Source organism: Aspergillus ochraceoroseus, assembly GCF_002846915.1.
Source record: "Aspergillus ochraceoroseus IBT 24754 chromosome Unknown P175scaffold_1, whole genome shotgun sequence".
NCBI classification, from domain to species: Eukaryota; Fungi; Ascomycota; class Eurotiomycetes; order Eurotiales; family Aspergillaceae; genus Aspergillus; species Aspergillus ochraceoroseus.
Window position 1 is genome coordinate 2,153,558 of NW_024468476.1, and position 22,934 is coordinate 2,176,491.

General features: G+C 47.2%; 6 protein-coding genes across 6 annotated transcripts; 3 read left to right on the top strand and 3 right to left on the bottom strand.

The window, feature by feature from the left end:
* The first annotated feature begins 40 nt into the window (after positions 1-40).
* On the top strand, positions 41-2,831 carry P175DRAFT_0497498 (chaperonin-containing T-complex subunit CCT5). The gene is made up of 11 exons (XM_040896299.1): positions 41-203; positions 266-283; positions 343-391; positions 455-548; positions 607-690; positions 753-1,042; positions 1,102-1,750; positions 1,810-1,947; positions 2,008-2,188; positions 2,245-2,333; positions 2,386-2,831. The coding sequence occupies exons 1-11, from the start codon at positions 194-196 to the stop codon at positions 2,428-2,430; spliced, it is 1,647 nt and encodes a 548-aa protein (XP_040755769.1). The 5' UTR covers positions 41-193; the 3' UTR covers positions 2,431-2,831.
* A 1,308-nt stretch (positions 2,832-4,139) lies between these two features.
* P175DRAFT_0527847 (uncharacterized protein) lies at positions 4,140-4,868 on the bottom strand (the record flags this gene model as incomplete). Its single annotated transcript, XM_040899560.1, has 3 exons — positions 4,140-4,361; positions 4,419-4,595; positions 4,689-4,868. The coding sequence occupies 3 exons, from the start codon at positions 4,866-4,868 to the stop codon at positions 4,140-4,142; spliced, it is 579 nt and encodes a 192-aa protein (XP_040755770.1).
* Positions 4,869-8,801: 3,933 nt separating this feature from the next.
* On the top strand, positions 8,802-14,566 carry P175DRAFT_0527849 (uncharacterized protein; the record flags this gene model as incomplete). The annotated part of the gene is made up of 4 exons (XM_040899561.1): positions 8,802-8,902; positions 12,331-12,547; positions 12,614-12,878; positions 12,939-14,566. The coding sequence occupies 4 exons, from the start codon at positions 8,802-8,804 to the stop codon at positions 14,564-14,566; spliced, it is 2,211 nt and encodes a 736-aa protein (XP_040755771.1).
* Positions 14,567-18,656: 4,090 nt separating this feature from the next.
* Positions 18,657-19,248, top strand: P175DRAFT_0527851 (uncharacterized protein; the record flags this gene model as incomplete). The annotated part of the gene is made up of 4 exons (XM_040899562.1): positions 18,657-18,669; positions 18,696-18,838; positions 18,915-19,004; positions 19,102-19,248. 4 exons carry the CDS (start codon positions 18,657-18,659, stop codon positions 19,246-19,248), a joined length of 393 nt encoding a protein of 130 aa, XP_040755772.1.
* An 84-nt stretch (positions 19,249-19,332) lies between these two features.
* P175DRAFT_0527852 (uncharacterized protein) lies at positions 19,333-19,836 on the bottom strand (the record flags this gene model as incomplete). Its single annotated transcript, XM_040899563.1, has 2 exons — positions 19,333-19,665; positions 19,708-19,836. The coding sequence occupies 2 exons, from the start codon at positions 19,834-19,836 to the stop codon at positions 19,333-19,335; spliced, it is 462 nt and encodes a 153-aa protein (XP_040755773.1).
* Positions 19,837-20,886: 1,050 nt separating this feature from the next.
* P175DRAFT_0513371 (cytochrome P450) lies at positions 20,887-22,804 on the bottom strand (the record flags this gene model as incomplete). Its single annotated transcript, XM_040898742.1, has 2 exons — positions 20,887-22,549; positions 22,610-22,804. 2 exons carry the CDS (start codon positions 22,802-22,804, stop codon positions 21,212-21,214), a joined length of 1,533 nt encoding a protein of 510 aa, XP_040755774.1. The 3' UTR covers positions 20,887-21,211.
* Between the last annotated feature and the right edge of the window lie 130 nt (positions 22,805-22,934).

Below are 22,934 nucleotides of genomic sequence, written 5' to 3' on the forward strand. Positions count from 1 at the left end.
ATCTCCAGAATTTCTAAAAAGAGCCCCGTGAAGTGTGGAAGACGACCATCGCCGGTGACGAGATTTTTGGGACTCCCAACGTCGCTTTTGCACATCATACTCAGCGGGCTTTGATCGCAGTCTGCCTCCTACATTCTCCTGTTTCTTTTTAACGGTTTAAATTAGGCTCCCTGCCAGGTGGCAGACCTTCAAAATGGCCATGCGTGCGTTTCCAGTGCCCCTCATTTGACCCCCTGGACTAACATTCTCCGGTTTTGTTTTCTAGAGCTTGATTTGTCTCAAGGTTTGAATGGCGGATTCAAGGATAAGATACCAGGAGACGGTCGCTAATGGATTTTATAGCTTCTGTGATGAAGGATGAACAGGGCCGACCTTTCATCATTGTTCGGGAGTACGTTGCGGACTACTCCCCCCCCCCACCCCAACAGATGGCTAACATTCTTCCTCTATACAGCCAAGGGAAGAAGAAGAGACAGCATGGAACAGATGCCGTCAAATCCCATATCGTGGCCGCAAAGACCGTTGCCAATATCGTGAAGACTTCTCTGGTATGGATTTCTGTGGGATGGCGTTATATGTCGAGATCACTTCTGAAGAACAATTTAGGGTCCCCGCGGTCTTGATAAAATCCTGATCTCCCCCGATGGCGACATTACTGTCACCAATGATGGCGCTACCATCCTTTCGCAGGTTCGTCCGATACATAAAGCAAGAGTCTTTACTTGAAACACCCTCCTAACCTCGGAACAAAGATGGAAATCACAAACAATGTGGCCAAGCTCCTTGTCGAACTCTCCAAGTCTCAGGATGAAGAAATTGGTGATGGAACGACTGGTGTAGTCGTTCTGGCGGCCTCCATGCTGGAACAGGCATCTGGACTCATCGACAAGGGTATCCACCCCATTCGGATTGCAGACGGTTACGATGCAGCCTGCGAAATTGCTGTCGCCCAACTCGATAAAATCAGCGATGAAATCAAGTTTACAAAAGATGACACCGAGAACCTGTTGAAAGTTGCAAAAACAAGCTTGGGTAGCAAGATGTATGGGGTTCAATTGACTCCCACTGGGTGTTGAGATAATGCTAATAATGCCTTTATAGTGTCTCGAAATCCCACGACCAATTCTCGAAGATTGCCGTCGACGCAGTACTTTCCGTTGCCGATCTTGAACGCAGAGATGTCGATTTTGAACTAATCAAGGTTGACGGAAAAGTTGGAGGTGCCCTTGAAGACTCCCTTCTCGTCAAGGGTGTTATCGTGGATAAAGACTTCTCTCACCCTCAGATGCCGGATGAAGTGAGGGATGCTAAGTTGGCAATCCTAACTTGTCCATTTGAACCTCCTAAGCCAAAGACCAAGCATAAGCTCGATATCACATCAGTTGAGGAATTCAAGCGACTGCAAGACTATGAGAAGGAGAAATTTACGGAGATGATCCAGCACCTGAAGGACTCTGGAGCCAACCTGGTTATCTGTCAATGGGGTTTTGATGACGAAGCCAACCATCTGCTCCTACAGAACAAGCTGCCTGCCGTCCGCTGGGTCGGTGGGCCTGAAATTGAACTGATTGCCATTGCGACAAACGGCCGAATCGTCCCTCGCTTTGAGGACCTCAGCCCAGAGAAACTCGGAACAGCTGGTCGGGTGCGTGAAATGTCATTCGGTACGACAAGGGAGAAGATGCTCGTCATCGAAGAGTGCGCCAACAGCCGAGCCGTTACAATCTTCGTACGAGGCAGCAACAAGATGGTTAGTACAAATCAAAAATGATCTGGGGCATATGCACCAGGCGCTAATTTATGTCTCAGATCATTGATGAGGCCAAGCGGTCCCTGCACGATGCCATCTGCGTTGTTCGCAACCTGGTTCGTGACAACCGCGTTGTGTACGGTGGAGGTGCTGCCGAAATTGCCTGCTCTATTGCTGTCGAAGATGCTGCTGTCAAGGTTTGTTCTCAGCTGAGCGTCCCTCTTTGTAGACTATCGACTGACCGTTCATCTCCACAGAGCCCTGGCATCGAGCAATACGCTATGCGTGCCTTTGCCGATGCACTGGATGCAGTCCCCCTGGCTCTTGCTGAAAACTCAGGTTTAAGCCCTATCGAGACCCTTGCTGCCATCAAGTCGCGCCAAGTAAAGGAGAACAACTCACGGTTGGGCGTTGACTGCATGCTGACTGGCAACAATGGTACGAAACCCTACTTTACTCGGTTGCTTTAGGTAAATACTAAGATGGGCTTATAGATATGAGAGAACACTTTGTGATCGACCCTTTGATTGGAAAGCGACAGCAATTGCTGCTTGCCACTCAGCTGTGTCGTATGGTTCTTAAGGTGAGATGAGTAACCTGAAATGCTTCTAATAGCGGGGCTAACGAAGAGACAGATCAATAATGTCATCATTTCTGGCGATGATGATCAAGAGTTTTAGATTTCTTGTATACAGCTTTTATTCTTCTTCTCCCCGATAATTAAAAGTGAGAGTCTATGGTGCTATATGTGCTTTAGCATGTTAATCAATCTAGATCGTGCTATGGAAAGGGCAGCGGTACATAGAACAGAGTCGATGCAATGAAAGGAAATGACCAACTACAAGGAATTACACCATTGGCACCGGGCATAGCAAGACGACAACCCGTAGGATCTTGGACGGGAAGCCAACAACTACTACAAGAATGCAACCTGCGACAGCCACTCCTTATTTTGACACTACGCCCAGGGTACCACCCACAACATTAATTGACCTAGATATCGTCTCAACGCCACAGAGGGAGAGCGAGAGAGAAAGAGAAGAAGCCAAATGCAACGCTGTAATCTATCCCATTAAACAAATGTTAGGTAACAACCTCCCGTCCGTACTATCTAGTACCGAGTCATTGATATAGTAGGGGTATCCTCATGTATTCTGTCAGAGAAACGCGTGAGTCTAATTTCCTTTCTTGCAACATGGCGTTCTTGGGGTTTCAATTCTCATCCATGTCATCTCCACCTCTCCCGGTTGCTAGAGCGAGGGTTGTCTGAGAAGCCTTAGCCACGGCGCAAATTCCTCATTTTTTTTTTTTTCTCCTTTTGCGGTGTTTAGGACGGATTGGACTTTGTAACGTCATACGGCTACCTAGATGATAATTGCGGTGTCTGGGGATATAGTTCTACGAACTACTCCGTATACTCCGTATAGTCTCCTCGTATTGACAGAAGAAGAAGAAGTCATGTAATGGCAGGGCACAGGGGCTGGGATGGACGACTACTCTGTACGTCGTTGCCGAGGAAGCACGGCAGCTCGTCGCGTTTTCTAGAACCCGAGGCGGAGGACAAGCAAGCAACATTGATGAAACTAGCAGTTTTACGATGAACGACGGGGAACTTAGCATGGGGATTCCGCAACTAGTAGTTACTCCAAGTTCCAGACATTGATTCCGTTGTGCTGGAATCTAGATTTCTCTGTGTACCTTTGCTTTGATACCCCGGACTTCAGCGAAAAGGAATGGGGGAAACGCTTTGGGGCTGAGAGTGATGGCGGGCGTACCGGAAGAGACGGGCATGGCCTCGTACTTAATCAATTATCATAGGCCTGGTAATTAAATTTCCCGTTTCGTAGGATCTATGAGGCCTTTTTAAGGAGATGACCATAAATTCGTCGGAAGCTGTGTCTGGATTAGGGGGTAAATGGCCGGTCCGGTCCGATCACATGGAGGTCTGGCGCGTTTTCTTTTCTTTCTTAGGAGTCTCATTGAGTATGTATTGTATGACAGACGATCGATACTGGATCCGCCATCAAGGACTGCGATGCATGGAATCAAGGATACCGTGTACCGGTTCCGTGGGCTCGTGGCTCGTGGGGACTCAGAGAAGACTAGTAGGAGAAGATAGCCAGAGAATTAGCAGCTCATCTGGGGTTGGATCATGAATCTGAATCACGGTTGCTATACGAGAGAAACTTAGGAAGAGGTGAGGTTCTCCCGTCCCCTGTGTGCGAGTTCCAGGCTACCACTTCTGCCCAGTGCCAGCACAGTTGATGTTCAGATGACCGACTGATATGCATCTGGGGCGCTCAAGACACGGAAATAGCAACAAGACCTTCATGAACTAACTGGGGCAGTCTAGCTTTCATGCAACAGCAAACCCCCCCCCCCCCCCCTTCTAGGCCCAGTCGATCGCATCAATTTGCTTCTCTGGTACCATTCTGCTTTCCGAGCTCTGGTCTCCCGTATCCTCTCCAGTCCCAGGGGAGAGTTCCTGGTTCCCTGTCCTGCATCGACAAACCAACTGCGCCCTAACAATAAAGGATAACCACCATGTAACACCTGCCTGTCTCTTCCCACAACAGAGGAGGCTGCCGATACACTCTCCTAGATGATGATGCTACGTCTGCCCATCACATGGCCGTGGATCATTGACGTGGCTCAAATCTGTTCGTACGTATGAAATAACGGACATCCTCTCGATATCCCGCGGGACGGGCTTCGGGAAATTCTTGTGCTTCGCGTGACAGCCGCCCAAGGACCTCCAGATGAGAATCCTACCTGTTTGCAGGGGCGCGGTTGGAGGTTGGGCAATAATTCGTCTTCGAGGGAGTTGGTTTGTCGGATGCGCTTTCTTTTTTCGTTCGTTTATTTTTTTTATTTCTATGGCGCACTCCTCTTTCAGTATTGATGTCTGACGTCCTGCGGCTGACTCAAAAATCTATACCGCTACTTTCAATCTCGATGATCCGTCCATCACACGACTACGGTGAGCATCTCGTTCTGGGTCAGATAATGCGGGTTGTCCGATTTGTATTTCCATATCTTCGTGCTTCATGTAGTTGTCCTGTAGGAAATGCTTTTCCCGACGTAACGTTTGTATACATCCGGAGTACGGAGTCGACATAGAGACTTCCAGGGGTGCTTTCTTGTAACTATACGAAATAGTTACAACCAACCTCCATGACAAATACTTGTGCGCGAGAATCCTTGAGGGGGGGGGGGGGGGGGGGGAATAATCAATATGTTCACAAACCCTCATGTCAGTGTCCTGATAGGCCCCAGAAAACCGCCGAATGATGTTACTCAAGGCGATTCAACAACCCGTATTGGCCATAGAATCCATCGCCTCCTCGCATTCCATTCGTGTGCCTCCCGTTCCTTTTCCCGTTATTTCAATTCCATCTACCCAATAGCGACGCAGAGCGTCCAACCCATAACCGACCCCGGGCGACAAGCAAGCTCGGAAGAATAACCTCAAAACGCTGTCACACAAAGCAACCAATGCCGCTCTGTCCGGGGTCAAAAGAAAAATGGAAGTACAAATCGGTGCCCACTACCCAGTGGGGGGGGGATGATCACCTGCTGAGGCGTCTTAGAGGGGCTCTGTATAATTAAAAATGGGTAATCGATTCAGGAACATATCTAGTCAGATCAGAATGTTTTCCCTCTTGGCAAGGCGCCAAAGTCACTGGCTTGGATATTGATTCGATGTATATCTCCTACGTCGGCAGTCATGAGACTTGATGACTGAATCCATCGGATTCTCGATCGAGGCTTTGTTTCAGGTAAACGCGGGAAGTTCATATATTTGATTGATCTGGGTCTGTTCCCACAGCACTCCCTTAGAAATGAGTATTTTCAATGCTTACATGAACAAATGTTATAGTGACGTATTAATATACTTTTGCGCCGTTTAGTTAACCAGCGAATATGACACATGGTCGCCAGCACATGATACGATCGATGCCTTGGAAGGGCCTGGCCATTGAAGGACTTGGGAATGAAATAATACGCATGGCTCTTGGATAGGGAGACAAGAAAACACCTGAACCCTAGTATCTACTACCTAGTACTGGTTGTCTATAGAATACTACTTGGGAGTCTATACCTTATATGTATATACAAGTACAGTACAACCTGTATGTATGCTCCCATCAATACACAATCGGGAAACCTGAAAGTATTAAAGTACCTGAGTAGTTGGAAGCTTGAGTATGTACTTTGTACTTTGTACCCTCCGTACGTACCCACCAACACAAACAGGTCCCAGGTCCATCCACTGGCAGCACCACATACCTACATCTATTACTTCCCCGAATAATTCACCGTCGCCCTTTGCAACGCTCCCACGACGCGGTGGCCTTTCCCAGTGGAAGGGTTGTGCATGGCTTGAATGCTTCTTCCGATCTTGTTGTCCGACCTCACAGATCGGCCAGTCAGGGAAACAGAACTGAGCTCCTGCATACCCGGGTAATGAGGGTGAATCAAGGGGACTACTAATTGACTTGATTTCCTCACTAGAGTTCAATCTTTCGGACAATAGCTCAATAACAAGTCTTACGAAAGAGCATGCTGCTTTCGATATATTGCAAGCTTGTCACTCTCTAGTGGATGTGCGAGGCAAATATTAATACTCCTCTTGCATTACAGTATAGCTTTTGACCGATTCAACGTCCTTACCGTTTGCTGTCGCCAAAACCAGCAAGTCCCCAAGGATCGACCAGTAAGCGGAGACCGTTCGAACAAAACAGGCATGACAGAGAAAGAGGAAGAGAGAGCCGTCGGTACTTTTCGGGTTCCTCGCGTGTTGGATCGGGGATCAGGGACCCAGGAACAAGGAGAGGGAAGGGAGAAAGTATATCGATGTATCTTGTATGTATGTATCCTCTCTAGAAATCAACGCGAAACGAGGGGGATAATTCCAAGCTATCCAGCCAACACTCAGGCTCCCCAAGTGCTACATCAAAAAAAAAAAAAAAAAAGTGCCCGTCCTGTCAACCAGATCGCTCTTTGCAGAGGTTGCATTCCCTTCCCTTCCCCTTCCCCTTTTTTTTTTTTTTTTTTTTTTGCTTCCAGAGCCTTGAATGCGATCCGCGTAACCCTTGCATACTGATTTACCGGGACCGACCCCTCTCCAAGGGCCACTTCCGGGGAGGACAAACTGCAGTGAAGCTATCCTGCAAGATTGCATGCCCTGGTGATCACTAACTCAAGTAGTTCATTTCTCGAACAAAGGTTCGATTTCCAATCGATCTATTTGCTTTCTCAGCCGTAGCTGCCCTATTTCTGTATGGAGAAAATAGCTACCTAGCTAGGGACCTGCCTGCCTAGTGAAATTGGTTACATGGCAAAAATCCTTCCTGGAACCTCATCGGCGGACGTGGGCCGGGAAAATTTTAGGAATGTGACTGCTCGAGTGATTCCTTCACAAAGAAGTGGTACATTAATTACACGAAGGAAAATTGAACTACGAAGGAATAGTTTGTTATGGTCTCTCTTGAACTTCTGGGGGGGGGCTGGGATGAGTTCACCGTACTTTATACACCACCCCTGTGATCAACCCAGGGGATGATTGATACTTTGAGGATCCTCGATATTGGGTATCCGTTCACAATTCAGTAAGTAGTACCTAGGAGTATAGGGCTGGCTGGTCTGCGACGAAGAGCATTTTCAGACCTTGAATAAGATGCTTACCAGAAGTCCTGGAAGTTCATTAGGTTCATTAGTGTTTCTCGACGAAAAGCCAGCCACGCAACCCAATCTGGTCAATTGTAGTCGCGAGAATCCAGACAATTCCTGGATCGACACGCCCTTCGAGCAGCCAGAACTCTGTACCTGTCCCGCTCTGAAGGAACGACAAACAAGCACCGGCAGCCTGACTACAGACGTGGTGTTTCGCGCACAGCGTCGCTAGTCGGAATGTAAAGACTTCCTAGCATGGAATTATTCGACCTTGCAGACCTTTCTAAAAACTCGGGAAGGAGTGCTCCGTAAGACAAGACCCACGCATAGCTGGAATCACCTGCGATGACCTCCCAGCTACCTAGCATACGTAACTGTTGCATGTTTCTCTTACTTGGTGTTTAGGGTTGTTGTTGTTGTTGGTTCTGGCTTGAGCAGGCTACTTATTGGATATTTTGAAACATAGAAACAGGCGGGAGACAGAGTGTTCCCGGTGCAATGATAGGCAGACCGCGTAAGCTCCGCTCCAGTAAGGCTGCCATGACATTAGCATCCCGCTCGGCCGTTCCCTCATTTCTCCTCCCAATCGTTACAATGCCCAAAGCTCCCAAGAATCGCGAGGCGCACGACAACAATATTGAATACCGCGGCGTGGATCGACTGCACATCATGTGACGGGACGGGGGAGGAGCTGCTGTCCTTGTGACTTGGTCGCTTTCGCCACCAGCTTTTAGAGAATCGAGTCCAGAATATATTCGAATTCAAATTCAATACCTGAACTCTTCCCTCCTCTCTAGTTTCTGACTGCGACAAGTTACGAGTCACGACTCAACGAGGCTTTTTTTTCCCCCACGTTGTGATGGAGCCTCCTAGGTCAATCCTCGTTTGGGGCGCCACACTCGAAATGGATGGCCTATCTTCTTGCCTATTTCGTCTCGCTTGTCCTTGTACGCCCATTACAGACATTGTAGAGGGGGCCTTATTACGGCATCAAAACCTCGGATGTTAATGGGAGCCGACCTGGAAGCAGGTAGTCCATACTCGAGTGAAGGTTCGCATTGCTAGACGAGTTTTACACCGGATATCAGATTAGGAGATAACTGGCTGCCTGACTGGATCTCATGTCCTCGGAAGATTTTCGTCTTGATTTGGCGTTAAAAAGCAGCCGGAGGGGACGGAAAAAAAAAAAAAAAAAAGCCACCATCGGAGAGTACGGAGTACGGAGTATGTATGTACATTATCCCCAAAGCTGTCATAAGCTTAACTTGCAAAACACCTGCCGTAGAGTGATGGAAAATTCATACGCTGCCCCCTTCCTCCTGGGAGACCCTGCAGTGCGCCTGATACATGGGATTTTGTTTTCCAGAGGAATAATATGCAGCTACGTGGCTCTCTCCATCCCGGTGGAACAGCCGTATGCACGGAAGATGACCAGCTGAGCACTTCTGATACTGCCCAGCGGTGTCTCCGCCCCCTGTGGGTTCTAAATTCTGGGGACACTTCACGCATGGAATAAGCTTGCGTAGTTGGCCATGGCACCTCGACATGAATTACTATTACATGCCGATAATGCTGTATGGTGTGCATGGTGTTGCGCATACAAAGACGCGAGCAAGGCCAATAGAACTGGAGATTTTTTTTGTCATGGAGCTTTTATCTGTCTTCCCTTCTGGATGAGCTCAGCCTGCTTGCAATGGTAGTTTTTGTCTCTGAGAATGTAACCCTCATCCTGAGAGAAAGAAAGAAAGAAAGAAAGAAAGAAGAATATGCAAATAAGCGCGAACTCTGTTGGTGAAGCACGTAGAACAATACTGGGTTGAGCAAGCAGGATTTCCGATTTGTAAGGCTTAGTGTACCTCCCCATCCTACAGGTTAACTAACTAGTTACTCCGTACCTACCTAAAGACCAAAGCTTCCCTCCATCGCGTTTTCGCTGGGCAACATCTGATGACTTCCCATCCAATGCAAGGACAAAGAAAAGCCCCAAAGCCAGGAATAACCTAATATGTACTATACTCTAGAGTGTAGGTACGGAGTACCTAGGTAGGGTACTCTTCTCATCCTTCCGGGAAAAGAGCTGCAACGACTCCGGGGCCCCGACTATGTATACCGTACTCCTCACGATACATACATAATAGGGTCTCGACCTTCCTCCCAAGTAGAGCGAGGGGCGGAAATCCCCACTATAATCATGGATTGGCATCTGGGGTTACCCAACACAGCCAATGCCACGCAGTTGCATCGTGACATGGTTAGGTAGATGACAGCGGATCGGGAGCATCTTTTCCAGGTTGTCCCTCGTACTTCCCGGAACCACTGACCTGGAGAACCGGGGCAAAGAGGGGAGGGGAGGACGAACCGTGGCGTTGGAGTTAGGTATCATATTTGTTTCGGGGCGGCCCTTTACCCTACTTAGTACTCCACGGAGTACTCCTGCTGTTCTTTTTCTCGATGGGGATGGAAAATTGTTTCGTAAAAAAAAAAAAAAAAAAAAAAAACAAAAAAAAACAAAACCCGCCTCGTGATGGAAGAAAGGGGGGTTGACGAGCGGCTCAACTTGGGAAGGAATATCAGCGTTGCTGCCCAGGGATAGTTACCTCTCTAGTGATAGGTATAGTATACCTACCCTTTGGAAGGATATTTTTTTTCACTCAAGGTATCATCTCGAGTACGCGTATATCATCACTGGATATGGTGATCATGTACCTAATGATATGATTGATTACTGGTAGAGGGCGTTCGCCTTGTGACTTTCTCTTGCTTATGGGCGGAATGAGATGTTGGGTTGTGATACAATTACCTACTCTGATTTAGGGGCGGTTGGTTTTCTTTGCGCCTGTTGGATGAATGAGATGCTGTTGTTTGTTGTCGCGAGGTATTTTGGATTACGAGATCTTGTTTGATTGTTAGTAGTAGGTATAGACATACTGTATCACCGCTTGGTTGATATTCATGTATCTGAAACCTACCAAAATGTTCCACATGATATACTGGCTTTCTCATTTAGGAAATACTACCAGAAATGGAATCCGATTGGGCTGTACATCGAGCGTATACTTGGTGTATACCAGGAAAAGGCACATACCTGTGGACGAAACATTCCATCGACAAGGGGAGAGGAGTCTTTTTTTCTTTGATATGTGACTAAGGCGATCATCTCGATCGGAAATACCCATGTCTTTCCCCCGGTATGTGATAGTACTACTACTAGTAGTACCTTCATACCAGCGGTTAAAAGCAGCCGTGTAGGGAAGATCGCTGTTTCTGGCATTTCAGCCGGGATGGGTAAGTACTGAAATCGAACTGCGTTGACAGGTCGAATACTACAGAGCTGGATTTTAATAGGTACTTTGTAGATGTGCTGAATTCAGACGCCGGGGTAAAATTGAAAAGGAGAAAATCTCGATCGGGCTTAACCCATTTTGGAAAGGACGTTTCGTCTCCAGCTCCAAAGCAAGAGATGCGGTTAAAACAGATCGGATAGAATCATTATTAGTTCCACGGCGAAAGCAGCTTTAATCGGATTTAGTTCGATTTATTTTACAGTCAGCAGGACAGATACTTTGGAGTCATTTTCTGAGAAAGGACTGTATCTACCCATACTGGCAAAATCTGAAGAAACGGAGACTCCAAATGCCTCATCATTTATACGGAGTACTCATACCAATCAATAGCCACTTAGTTATTGATTGTTATGCTGACCTAGTGCTAGACCTACCTAGTTGGGTAGTAGTAAAGAAGGCGAGTGATATCAATATCAGCCTCTCCAGACCAATCATCCAGGATCCATTTTTGGGGAAGTCAAGTGACCTGCCCAGTCAGTGGCCACTGTTGGGTTGCCAGTTGCAGAACCACATTAAAACCCACCCAGCTGGCGATGCTGCCTTAGTCATGCTTGGATCTGGTCACAGGGCCGGACAGCTTTGTCTAGAACGTTTTCTTCTGGTTCCTGTTCCCCGGAGTAGTGATAGTGACATCTCAATTCCTCAAGAAAGAGTAAGAAGAAGGCAGGACGGAAGCAGGCAAAAGAGAAAGAGAGAAAATAAATTAATTGAATTTTTGATCATTCAAACCCCTCTCTATTGCTGTATAGACGAAAATTGAGTCTTCCCCAGAGTCAACCCCCACCGGATACTCTACATTCACCGAGAGAAGTTGCCCAGTACTTACCTCTCTCTGTCTCAGGCTCTCAGCCCGTGTACTTTTTTTTTTTTTTTTTCTTGTGGATCTCCGGAAACAGACCGGTAAAGTTACCAACGGTAATGACGCTGTATGAAATACCAACCGACCTACGGGGGTACTCCGGAAGTAACATGGTACCAAACCCAAAAAAAAATTAAAAAATAAATAAATAAAAATAAATAAATTGGGTAAATCATTTCTAAATTATAACGGACGACAGGGCCTAATATGGGGGAAAGAGGCGCGACCAGGTAGAATTCATTAATATTAATATTTTACTTTTTGATTATTTTCTCTCTTTATTTATTATTTTTCTTCACTTACCGCCCATCCCGTCGTTATTATTGCTGCTGGCCACCATCGAACCTCCCCCTCGGTACAGTACTGAGTTACCCATCATCGGCCATTTTATTTTATTTTATTTTTTCTTTTTTTTTCTTCCTTTTTTTTTTTTTTTTTTCTTTCCCCTTGTACCGTCACTTACATACGCCCCCATATCCCCACCAATCCATCAACTCACTACTAAGTATCTTTCTTCCTTTTTTTTTTTTTTTTTTCCCTCCTTCCGCTCCACTACGACTTCCTATTACTACTCATCTTCTCCCCATATTTTCCTCTCTTTTTTCTCTTGTCTCCTCTTCTCAAATTCCACCTCTCTCACCATTCCGATTCTCGACTATCCCCAATCTTTCCCCATCCCACTATCGACAATACCGAACTAGCCCCATATACTCCGGTATCGCGAACATCGCCTCTCATCAGCCAGTGTACCTTGACAACACTGGGCCTTGGTCAACCTTGCTTTCGCATAGCGTTACTTTGGCGTCTTCTGGACAATTCGTTGTTACGGCCGATCTAGTTTGCCGACGCTCGCTCTTGATTATCGTGTTTTTATCCACAATTGATCTCGGGACGCTGCTGCTTGTTACGGCAGCTGAGGTGCCATTTGCGGCTTAATTGAATTGCTGCGACACACTGGCAGGGTTAACACTACAAGGACTGGAGCTTCGGTTGAACCACAACCTGGACAAGGATCACAGAACATCTTCCTCATCCGACTTTCGCGCCGCACGACCACGCTCGGGGGAGACGGCGACCCCGAACCTACTTATTGACAAGGAAACCATTTGTGGACCAATTTCTAGAAATCGAAATTGTGGCTCTGCAAACATGCCTACTCGCTTTTCTACCCCCGTCCTCACGGTGGACGCTGCCAAAATACATAAAGTTGACACGGCCAACACACAGAGTCTCCATGGAATGTGGATGGGTGAGTCTTGATTCTGAATGGTGGCCCTGTGGTAGTGTTTAGCTAACGCTTACCCGTCAGTATTTTCAAAATGTGCCGATTATATGGAAGAAGGCCGCCGTCTAGAAAATTTGAGTTGGAGACTATGGACTCGCGAGACCTTCTGCGTGGAGCCTCAGAGTTCAAGCGATACTTCGGTTCTGCCGCTCCTCCGCTCAGAGGCTGGAGACCTACCGGAACTTTCTGCCAGTGTTGAATCGGCTGCCTCTGAGCAGGCGGAGCGCATAGAAAAACACATCAAACGCCCCAAAGGACCGGACCCCAAACCCGCCGTGGTTCGCGAGGAATCCGTTTTGAACCTGGGACGCGCCAAAGAGAAACATATTACATCTATGGGTCTAGAACGCATGGTGCTTAATATTAAAGAGAAGAAAAATCTGGAGCCTCTGTCGTCTTTGAGTACGACATATACGCAACCTGTCGTCGATATTACGCCGCGACCGTCTACACCCACCCCCACTCTCCCGTCGGTGGCTTCACTCAGACGTGAACCTTCGTATGGCCTAAGTGACGGGCAACACCAGTCGACCGAATCTTGCTCTACTACCGCCCCCGAGTGTAATGACAGTGATGTTGCTACTACCACTGCTTCAGACACTAGCGTTTCTTCCTCTGGAATCCTCTCGACTAGGCCTGAGTTGATCAAATCTCCCAGCATCATCCGCGGCTTCTCTCCCTCTCAGATCTCTTCTTCATATAGATCGCAGGCCAAACTTTCGAGCAACTCCGACACAAACAAAATGCAGGTCGCTAAGCCATCCGCTCTAAAGAAAAAAGGTGGTATGTTTACTCTTGGGGGATCCTCTGGTGATGATGACGAGAGTTCTTTCGAGGATCGAATGGCAATGCAAGCTCCTCACCGCAGTTCTCTCACGGACCAGCTTGGAAGGCCAGGAAGCAACCTCAATCCCAAGAAAATTGCTTCTTTCAAGGAACAGGTTGCGACGCTGAAGCCAATGAAGACGTCCAAGAGCAGTGACGAGGATGCGATCGAGACCGACGACGAGGTTTCCGAAAGTGCGATTGAAGACGATGAAGACTCCGATTGGGAAGACTCTATCACAGAAAGCGGTCGGTCGAGTGTTGAAGACCGCGAGATGTTCCAGCGAGTGGATTCGCGACCGAACTTGGTTTCGCGCCGTTCCCTTCTTACGATGATGATGCACCAACCTCTAAAGATGCAAAATGCCTGCCGCTCTAGTCCCGCTTTGCAACGCTCGCGTCTTACGTCGCCCAATGGTCCTTCAATCCCCGCGTCCCCTGCTGATGACGATGAGGAAAGCTTGACAATGAAGGGTCCTGGTGTTCCTCGCTCGAAGCCAATTATCATGAAGCCATCTCCTCAATCCGTTGCCCACTCTCCTCGCACTACCCGTCGCAACATGCTTGCTACAGAATTGACCGAATCCCTTCGTCGCCATCTTTTGTGGGAACGCCAGCAAAAGAGTGCCACTGCCAACGCCTTCAAGCGACGACACACTACGCATGACATGGCGAATCTCCAGGAGTACCCGGGACCGAAAGGCACTCAAGAACCAGCGCCCGCGACCACTACAACCCCGAGCAAGGACAAGGATGTGATGAAGACTGGCTCTTGGAATAATTACACGGATTTCGGACCATGGGAATATCACGCCAAAGGCTGGTAATTCTAATGTCAAACCCTTGTTCCTCCTCATGTCAAGCATAATCTCTTTGAGATGATGTTTTTCTTTTCTTTTTCTTCTTTTGACCATGATACCCAATTTCCACAAATCTCCTTTTACTTTAACAGCTTATCGACCTTGTGACACGTACGATCACGACTGCATTGCATTTTGGCGCACCTAAGGGATCATATGGATGTTATTTCTGACTTAGTCTCATTTTCGGGTCGTCGCTTTTCGATTCTTCTCTCCCAGATTTCCTTATCATCCAAAGCTCTGTTGCATGGGGTTGGCTGTCTGTTCTGCTTCTCTTTTACAGATAATCTTCTTGTACAAAGGATTCTATTTGTCACTTATACAGTGGTAATGCGGTTGATATGGTTATATGGGGTTTACCTTTCTTCTGTTCTGCTCCTATTATTGCTGGGTGGAAATCTAAAAGAGACCTCTGGATGTCATTGCAACTTTAGCGATTGTTTTACTCTCTTGTTTTTCTTTTCTTCCAAAGAAGCACTTGAATTTTCTTCATATCTTCCCCCATGTCTGATGTAAGATACCGCCTTGTGTGTTGTGATTCCAATCTTACTGGGTTCGAGAGAGCATGGTGGTTCGACTCACGCATATCATGTACGCTACTGAGAGTTTTGGAAACCCCCGCGCCTAGAAAAAAAGAAAAGAGAAAAGAAAATGGATTTGATAAATGAAAGAACTTTTCAAGAGTAATACAATTTACCCCTAGATTAACTATGTTATGAGTAGCAGTAGTAAGCTAGAGTACGGAGTAGAGCTTTGGACATTGCCCACCGACACACAAGACCAGGAGAGAGCAAGGTACCTAACAAAGAGGGAAGAAGATCTTCCAACTCCACTTGCATATTTGCTATTGAGATCTAGAATCATAGACTATGAGCACTGATCACTTCACATGCTTTACTTACTCACACCCATCGACGAAATCTACCGTTCTACCTAATTACGTAGCTACCTTGACAACCTGTACCTAAAGTAAAAGTAAGTAAGTAAGTAAGTAGTACCTAAAATCTAAACCCAAGTATGGGACAAGAGCCGTGGAAACGCGGTAGGATTGAATTTTTCTTCGAAAGGTACCTTGCTCAACCTTGAACGCACCCGGGAACCGTACATGGGGGGCTAGGCTATTATATATATATACTTAGGGTTTTGTGATATTATAATCTTTTAACTTAGATCTGGGGGGGGGGGGGGTGTTGGAGCCACGGTAGATGATGTGTAACTGGCGGGATTGTTCGGGTTGAAACTATTCATTCTGGGGAGGGGTGTTTGCTTGCTTGCTTGCTTGCTTGGTGATCTTGTAAGTATAGTAACTAACTATAGAGGTGACTTGCTTTCTTCCATGGTGGTTCTAGAATCAATCCTTGATGCTTAAGCTGTCTTCGGATTATATTTGACAAGATGGTAACCATCATATCATAGCCATTGTCATTGTCATTGTCATTGTCATTGTCTACAAAGAGTCTCAATGTCAGTTTCTTGCCCTATGTACCGGATCAACGGGTGATACCGAACAAAGAACATCCCCACGACCGACCGAGACCTCAAAACGCGGGGGGGGGGGGTCTCCAGTATCTTCACCAAGGGTTTAACTCCACCTGGGAAATTCTAGAATGCGCAAAGCATATGAAAAACAAAATCCGGGGAAGGGTTTTAAGTTATGGGATGTTAGAGTTAGAATTATCTGGGAGGAGAGATTACCCGATTCCTCCAGCGGATATAGATGGTTACCTCATACCCGCGAGACTTCAGGGAGCCAGGAGACTGCGATCGCGCGCGCGGAAGGGCTCCGTGACGTAACCATCTATATTCCGATCTTGCGGGATCGGTGGAAATCTCCTAACTTCGACCGTTGGAAGTTGGAACAACTGAACCTTGGGTTTGGGGTCCACGAGGTAATTCTCTCAACGAAGCTCATGATTCAAATCGATTAACTATGGTTTGGGGGGATATCACGAGCATCATCAGTGCTTAACTGAATGACTTTTTAGTACGACAATCATTCTCCTCATCTCCACCTACTTTACCTAAAGACTAAAGTACTACTACTAGTGCTCCTTCGTTTACTGGCGTGTAAGTACTACTAGTACCGGAGTATGTCACATGTCAAGTCAAGAGCCAAGTATTCCTCATCACTTCCTGATTCTCCCGAATCTCCAAGATGTATCCAAATTGGAAGACTAGAAAAAAAAAAACCATGCCCGGTTCTCCCCGAGACGTGGTTGGCTGTGGCTAGTGATTTCGCGCCGGATCCAGTGGGAGATGATGTTCATTAGACAGAATTCTGTCGCTCATCCACACGTTCTCCCGTACATACTGCAGGTCGAGCCAGTGAGCCAGTGAGCCACCCGGGAATTGGGATAGCATGCGGGTCCCCCCCCCCCTGGTGATGGGTCAATGACAATGCTTACCGCAACGGAGAACAACCCAAGAGTACTGGTTTGTTATACAGTGACCGTGTAAGCGGGTGACGGGAGACTGTTACTTGGAGGTACGGACGGAGTAAGTTAGTTGGTTACCGCCGAACCAATAACCAGGATTGAACAACTATGGGTAGATATCGATCTGTGATCTCGATAATAGTCTGCTATGATTTGTATAGAATATATATATATCCTTTTCGATAGAACTTTGATGTCTTTGCCATCTTCTTGGAGCAGGTCAGAGTGGCGAGCACCGAGTAATCCCTAGATCATAGCATTGAGTATTCATTTAACTATTGTTCTGTGTCTACTCTGTAATCAAGTACCAAGCCAAGCGTCTCTCCGCCAGTACCTGCATTGTAACCACCATCACGAGGATCGATTGATCAGTTCCCGATTTGTGCTGTTTCCTCGGCAAGCCGAACTCAGTTGCCTCACTCATTTCACACGCGATCTAGAACTACTACTCTTTCATACTAGGGGTTGTTGCTCGCAGCCCGCCTCTCTTTCGAGGGAGTCGTGTTTGTAACTTAAGGTTGTGTTTGGTAACTATACGGAAAGAAAAGAAAATTACCACCGAAGAATTCCCGGAATGACGCCGAGCAGTGGACGACCGTAATCTGCACACCCTATAACGAATTGGGTATTCAAGTCTCGGGGAAATCCCGGCCCATCTGCCATGTCAGTGCAGGAATAAATTGGTTCTGTATAGTTACAGTAATTGATGTATCTCTACCGCACCCCCACGTCCAATTCTCCATACTCCTCCGTCTTCTTTGGTTGACGAACATGCATCCCGTGACCTAGCCTTGCCAAGCCACGCCGACGCGGTAACACGTGGAAAGCTCGATTTAGTTTGACTTTGGACTTTGTACGTGCGACTGTCATATAACTAATCAAAATCATCACATAAACTCAAACCTGTATCATTGCTAAATATACTAGTATAGATGAAACCTAACTTAGAGTAAAAGTTAGGAGAAAAGGAAACTCAGGAATGTCTTCTTCTTCTTCTTCTTCTTCTTCTTCTTCTTCTTCTTGGTCGGAAAGGAAGGGGATGAATGGTTCAAGGTAGGTTCAACTCTTTTACCCAAAGCAGACGATCATTTTTATTGTTTTTTATTGTTTTTTTTTTTTCTTCGGTAATGAACAAATAAAAAGAAGAAGAATAAGAAAAAGAAAAAGAAAAAGAAAAAAGAAAAGATAATCCTTCTCGAAGGATTCCAAGTTCTAGCCTGAGGTTGAACGGGAGGTCTAGATTTGGAATGGCTATGGAAAGGTCTCTCCAGTTACCCGGTCGTACCATTATTACCATACCAGTATATTCCCGTACGTAAGCGGGGTCACGGTAATACGATTTACAGAGCAGCTACTACTGTCTTGGAAAGGACGGGGAGTGATAAATCACTTAGTACCTAGAAATAACTAGAAGGATACTCTGGACTGTTCTAAAGATTGTTTTTGTTCTTGACTTACATGAGACTGCAGACATCTTCTATATTGTATATCCCTCCAGAATAATATGGGGTTATACGGTTATACGGTTATACTAGTGACCACGTACTTGTAGTCCTAAGTCTTGTACGAGGTAATACGAGGAATACCTGTGACGGACTCCTTTCCTCCGATTAGGTTCGACTATGGATCGGTTCGGTAAGTGCCAACTGAAAGTCTTCAAGATTCCATTCGCAGGCAATTACCGTCCATGATTATTGAGACTCCAAGTCACCAGACGTGTGTGATATTCGAGTGGATGCTCTACCCATATAAATCGAATCCGTACCCTTTGGCTCTCCTGATTATTTTCGTCCAGTGGATCGCGGTTACATCATCCCGCTAAGTCCAGAGTCAAGAGAGGGGGGGGGGGCCAACGCGGGGAGCTCTACTCCGGTTGTCAGTCAGTAGCGGCGGCAGCGAGAATTCTTGTCGTCTGGAGAGGAGACGACTATGGCTTCATCCAGGTTCGGAGAAAGTTTGCGCCAGAATACGTGATCGCGATCCAGTCTCCTCCGACGTTTGGCCGCAGGCCAGGGCCCTGGCTACTACTACTACTACTACTACTACTACTACTACTACTACTACTAGTGGCGTAACCGTCAGGTTCGGTTTTGTATCGCGCGCAACAATTACATACAGAAGTACCTGGATGAAGCGTCGTCTATGTACCGGTATGCTCTCCATTTCCAAGTGGTGAAGTCACTGTGCAGCGAACTTCTCCTGGCTGGGGCTTAACCGTTTGCAGCATCTTCATCTCGAGATAGGTAGGCAAGAGAATAATAATACATGGATGGAACCAATATACCTTGCTCCGAATTTCTACTGCGTGAATGGCTCGGAGTCCCCGAGTCCAACTGCGCTGAAAACTTTTCCAGTCAACTGATGCCTCGATGATGACAGATCCGTCGTGATAATATCATCCGTGACCGGGGAGGAGGAGGACGAAGAAGAAGAAGAAGAAGAGGTCAGCTCCAGACCAGGGAAAAGAGAAGCATGCATTAAGGTTGGCGCCCTCTTTTCGAGCTGTGGTGGTCGAGACTCGAGACTGGATTCCGCCGAGGACGGTCTTATTTTGCGGTGAAGAAGGTATAATTTGGATTTTCGGACTGGTCGACTGTTTCCAAATGTCGCGCGGTCATCTTGGACATTGATCTGGATGGAGATTCTCGAGTGAATTTAGGTACATGGTCGTACTTTTTGTGCCTCCCTAGGCTGCAGCTGGCCTAGGCACAGACAAATAATCCTCCTACAGCCATATCCCAGGGTCTGGGATGTCGATCTCAGGGTCACCAGATCGCTGTGTTGGCAAATTTGGTGAATCATGATGCTTAGTGCTGATTGATCTTATTGCCTTTACGGAGTACTGCTGCCCATGCCTATACACCGACAGGTCATGTCTTTTATTTGATTTTCCCATTATTTGATTTTATAATATTTTTGAAAGATCCGCCTGACTATTATACATGTATGCATGTGTGTATATGTACCTACCTTCCCTACTAATGTAATCATGAAAAAGCCCCCTACTGCATTGGATAGTGATTGATATGCATTGACAAATGCAGGATGTGTAGAACCAACCCCACCTCCGGGCGCAAGCCAGAAAAAAGGAATCAGAAAAGAAAGATGTGAGATACACCTGGATAAGACACTTAGTTAACAACCGCAGTGCTTTGTTATCTTCCAAGCTCACCTGCCACAACAACGCATTCCTCTATTGTATGTATGTATGTATGTATGTATATACACCCACATAATCCAGTTTTGCTACGGGCCTTCTTCCAGCTCTTCTCCCAGGCGCCACTGGCGGTTTCTGTCTAATCCTCGATCTAGACCATCATTATTATTATGTACATGCACATACACTGTACCTCATTCACGTCACCAGTGTTATTTCCTACTGGCCGATATTTTCGGAGAGACCGAGCGAGTAGATAAGGCAGCGCATACCCTCCCTCCCCCCCCAGCACATTTATGTATTGATTATTCTTTCCTTCCCTAGATCTGACATTGCAGCCCGCATCCTCCTCCTAGTCACACGCCCTCGGTCCAGATTCTTAATTTAACATAGTCCCCGTAAAGGAGGGGAGCCAGGGGAGCACGGGGGCTCCGGTGCTGAGTTGGCAGTTGCTTACAAACTGACTTTGGGGTTTATTGGGCTAGGTGTGCTCGATATCGAATATCTAATTATGTCTTTTTTTTTTTTTCTCGTGCGTTGCGACTGAGAAGAGAATGGCTGTTATCTAACTGTGATGTCGTTGGTATTTGGGTATTCTAGTACGTGGCCGGTGGCTTCGATCGGCTCGTAATTTAGTAGGCAGTATATATATATATATTATAAGTAATACGATATTATTAAACTACTGGCTGATTGCGCTTGGGGCCCGATTTGATGATGAGGGGGAAATTGTGTTCTACTGGTACTTCCAATGTAGGCAGACAAGGTACCTAATCTATGGAAAGGAGAGAGAGGCTTGCTGCTGCTGCTGCCTGCTCCTCGCTTTCATCTCCCTAATTGATTCCTTGGGACTTGAAAAAGGTGGTTTGTGAGGAGAGAAAGATGAGTGGTCATTATTATTAGTATTACCTAGTTTTCATCACGATCGATTATTTAGTTTTAAAAGATACAAGCAACCCAGCACTTAAATTTTTTTTAAATTTTTTTTGGGGACTCCACGATTGAACGTTTGCAGGGGACTTAGGAGCTGCTCTCGGGAAATCGCCGCGCCCAAGAAATGGTGGTGGGCTTCAATGGCCCCGAAAACATAGTCGAGTAGTCCGTACCAGGAACTCCCTTCTTGCCATCCAGGTTCGACAGCTTCAGATTCCGGACAAGAGTCGCGACAATGACCCCCAGGTTGACATAGGCAAACTTCTCTCCGATGCATCGGTGACGGCCAGCGCCGAAAGGAAGATAGGGGCTGTTTGTGCCCTTGGTCACCGCGCCGTAGCCATAATCGACCAACTCGCCTTCGTCTTCCTTCTCGTCCAGCTGCTGGTTCTCCCAGCGGTGGGGGTCCCATTGACTGGCGTTGGGGAAGTATTCGTCGCTGAGTGCCGTCACGCCAGGGGAGGCAAGAAGCGTATAGTTGGCTGGGATGATGTAAGAGGTGCCTGGGACGGGGAGCGGGTTCTTGACCTTGCGCAGAATGGAGTGGATAGACAGATGAAGGCGGAGTGTCTCCTTGATGACATTCTGGTGGAGGGGGAGCAGGTCAAGATCCTTGTACTGCAGGGGCTGCAAAACACTACCGTCCATCTTGAGATTCGCCGTCTGTTCTTGGTAGAGTTCTTCGAGGACGGTCGGCTCCGAGGCCAACCGCAGCATGATCCAAGCGCTGATAGACGCAGACGAATGCTGGCCCGCCATCAGGAGGGTGATCATCATATGAGCAATTTCCTTGTCCGGCACGGGCTTCCCATCTTTGTAAGTGCAGTGCATCAGATTCCAGATCATATCCATGTTCTGCTTTTCTGGGTTCTTCCGGCGTTCGTTGATGATCTCCATGTAGATGGCCCTCATGCGCGCATGAGCGGCATCACGCTTGCGGTTGTGCGGCAGAGGTGCCCAGGGGAGCATGAAATTGATCGGGCTGAACCCCTTATCAAGGTCGTGATATAGGTCGGCAAATTCAGCAGTGAGTTTCTTGCGCACTTCGGGGCCTTGAAGCGCACTTGCAGCTGTGAAGATCGTGATCTCAGCCATGGCAGCCGAGATGTCCACTGCCCCGGAGTTTCCTTTAAAACGAGGGCTGGTTTTGAGAAAGTCAACCACTTCTTTCTCGATCAATTGGACGTGGGACTCTAGGGCACTCTGGGTGAGGCCGAATTTGATAAACTTCTTCTGCTCCATGAGTTTGGAGTTGGGGCAGTCGTATACGACATCGGAGCCAAAAACGGGAGTCGTCAGAGGACTGTACACCTCCTCTGCATTGACATCCTTCAGTTTCCCATTGAGGATGAAGTCGTTGCCTTGGATGCCCAGGTATACGGTTGTCTTTTTCCCGAGGAGCACGAAAGTGAAGATGTCACCGTACTATCATACGTTAGCCAGATGTCGTTTCTGGGGTGATTCTCAGGGGGACCATTAACTGACCTTTTGTCTACAGGAAAAGAAAAATGCATAGGGATCCATGCCATAGGTGATAGTGCTGCCCAAGATGGGAATCCAATGGAAGACGAGAGGAGGCTCATTCTTGTTGCGGAAGAGGATCTGGCGTGCGACATTCAGCAGAATCGCCACCACAATGGCTGCGCATGCATAGGAACTGATGAGGATAACTGACAGCATGATGGCTGTTGAGAGAGGGATGAGAAGAGGAGGGGAGGGCAAGGAGGAATTGAGGGGGAGAAGAGTAAATAATCAGGCCATGATCGTTGAAGCTGTCTCGAGCTCTGGCCATCACCCCTGGCCATCGCTA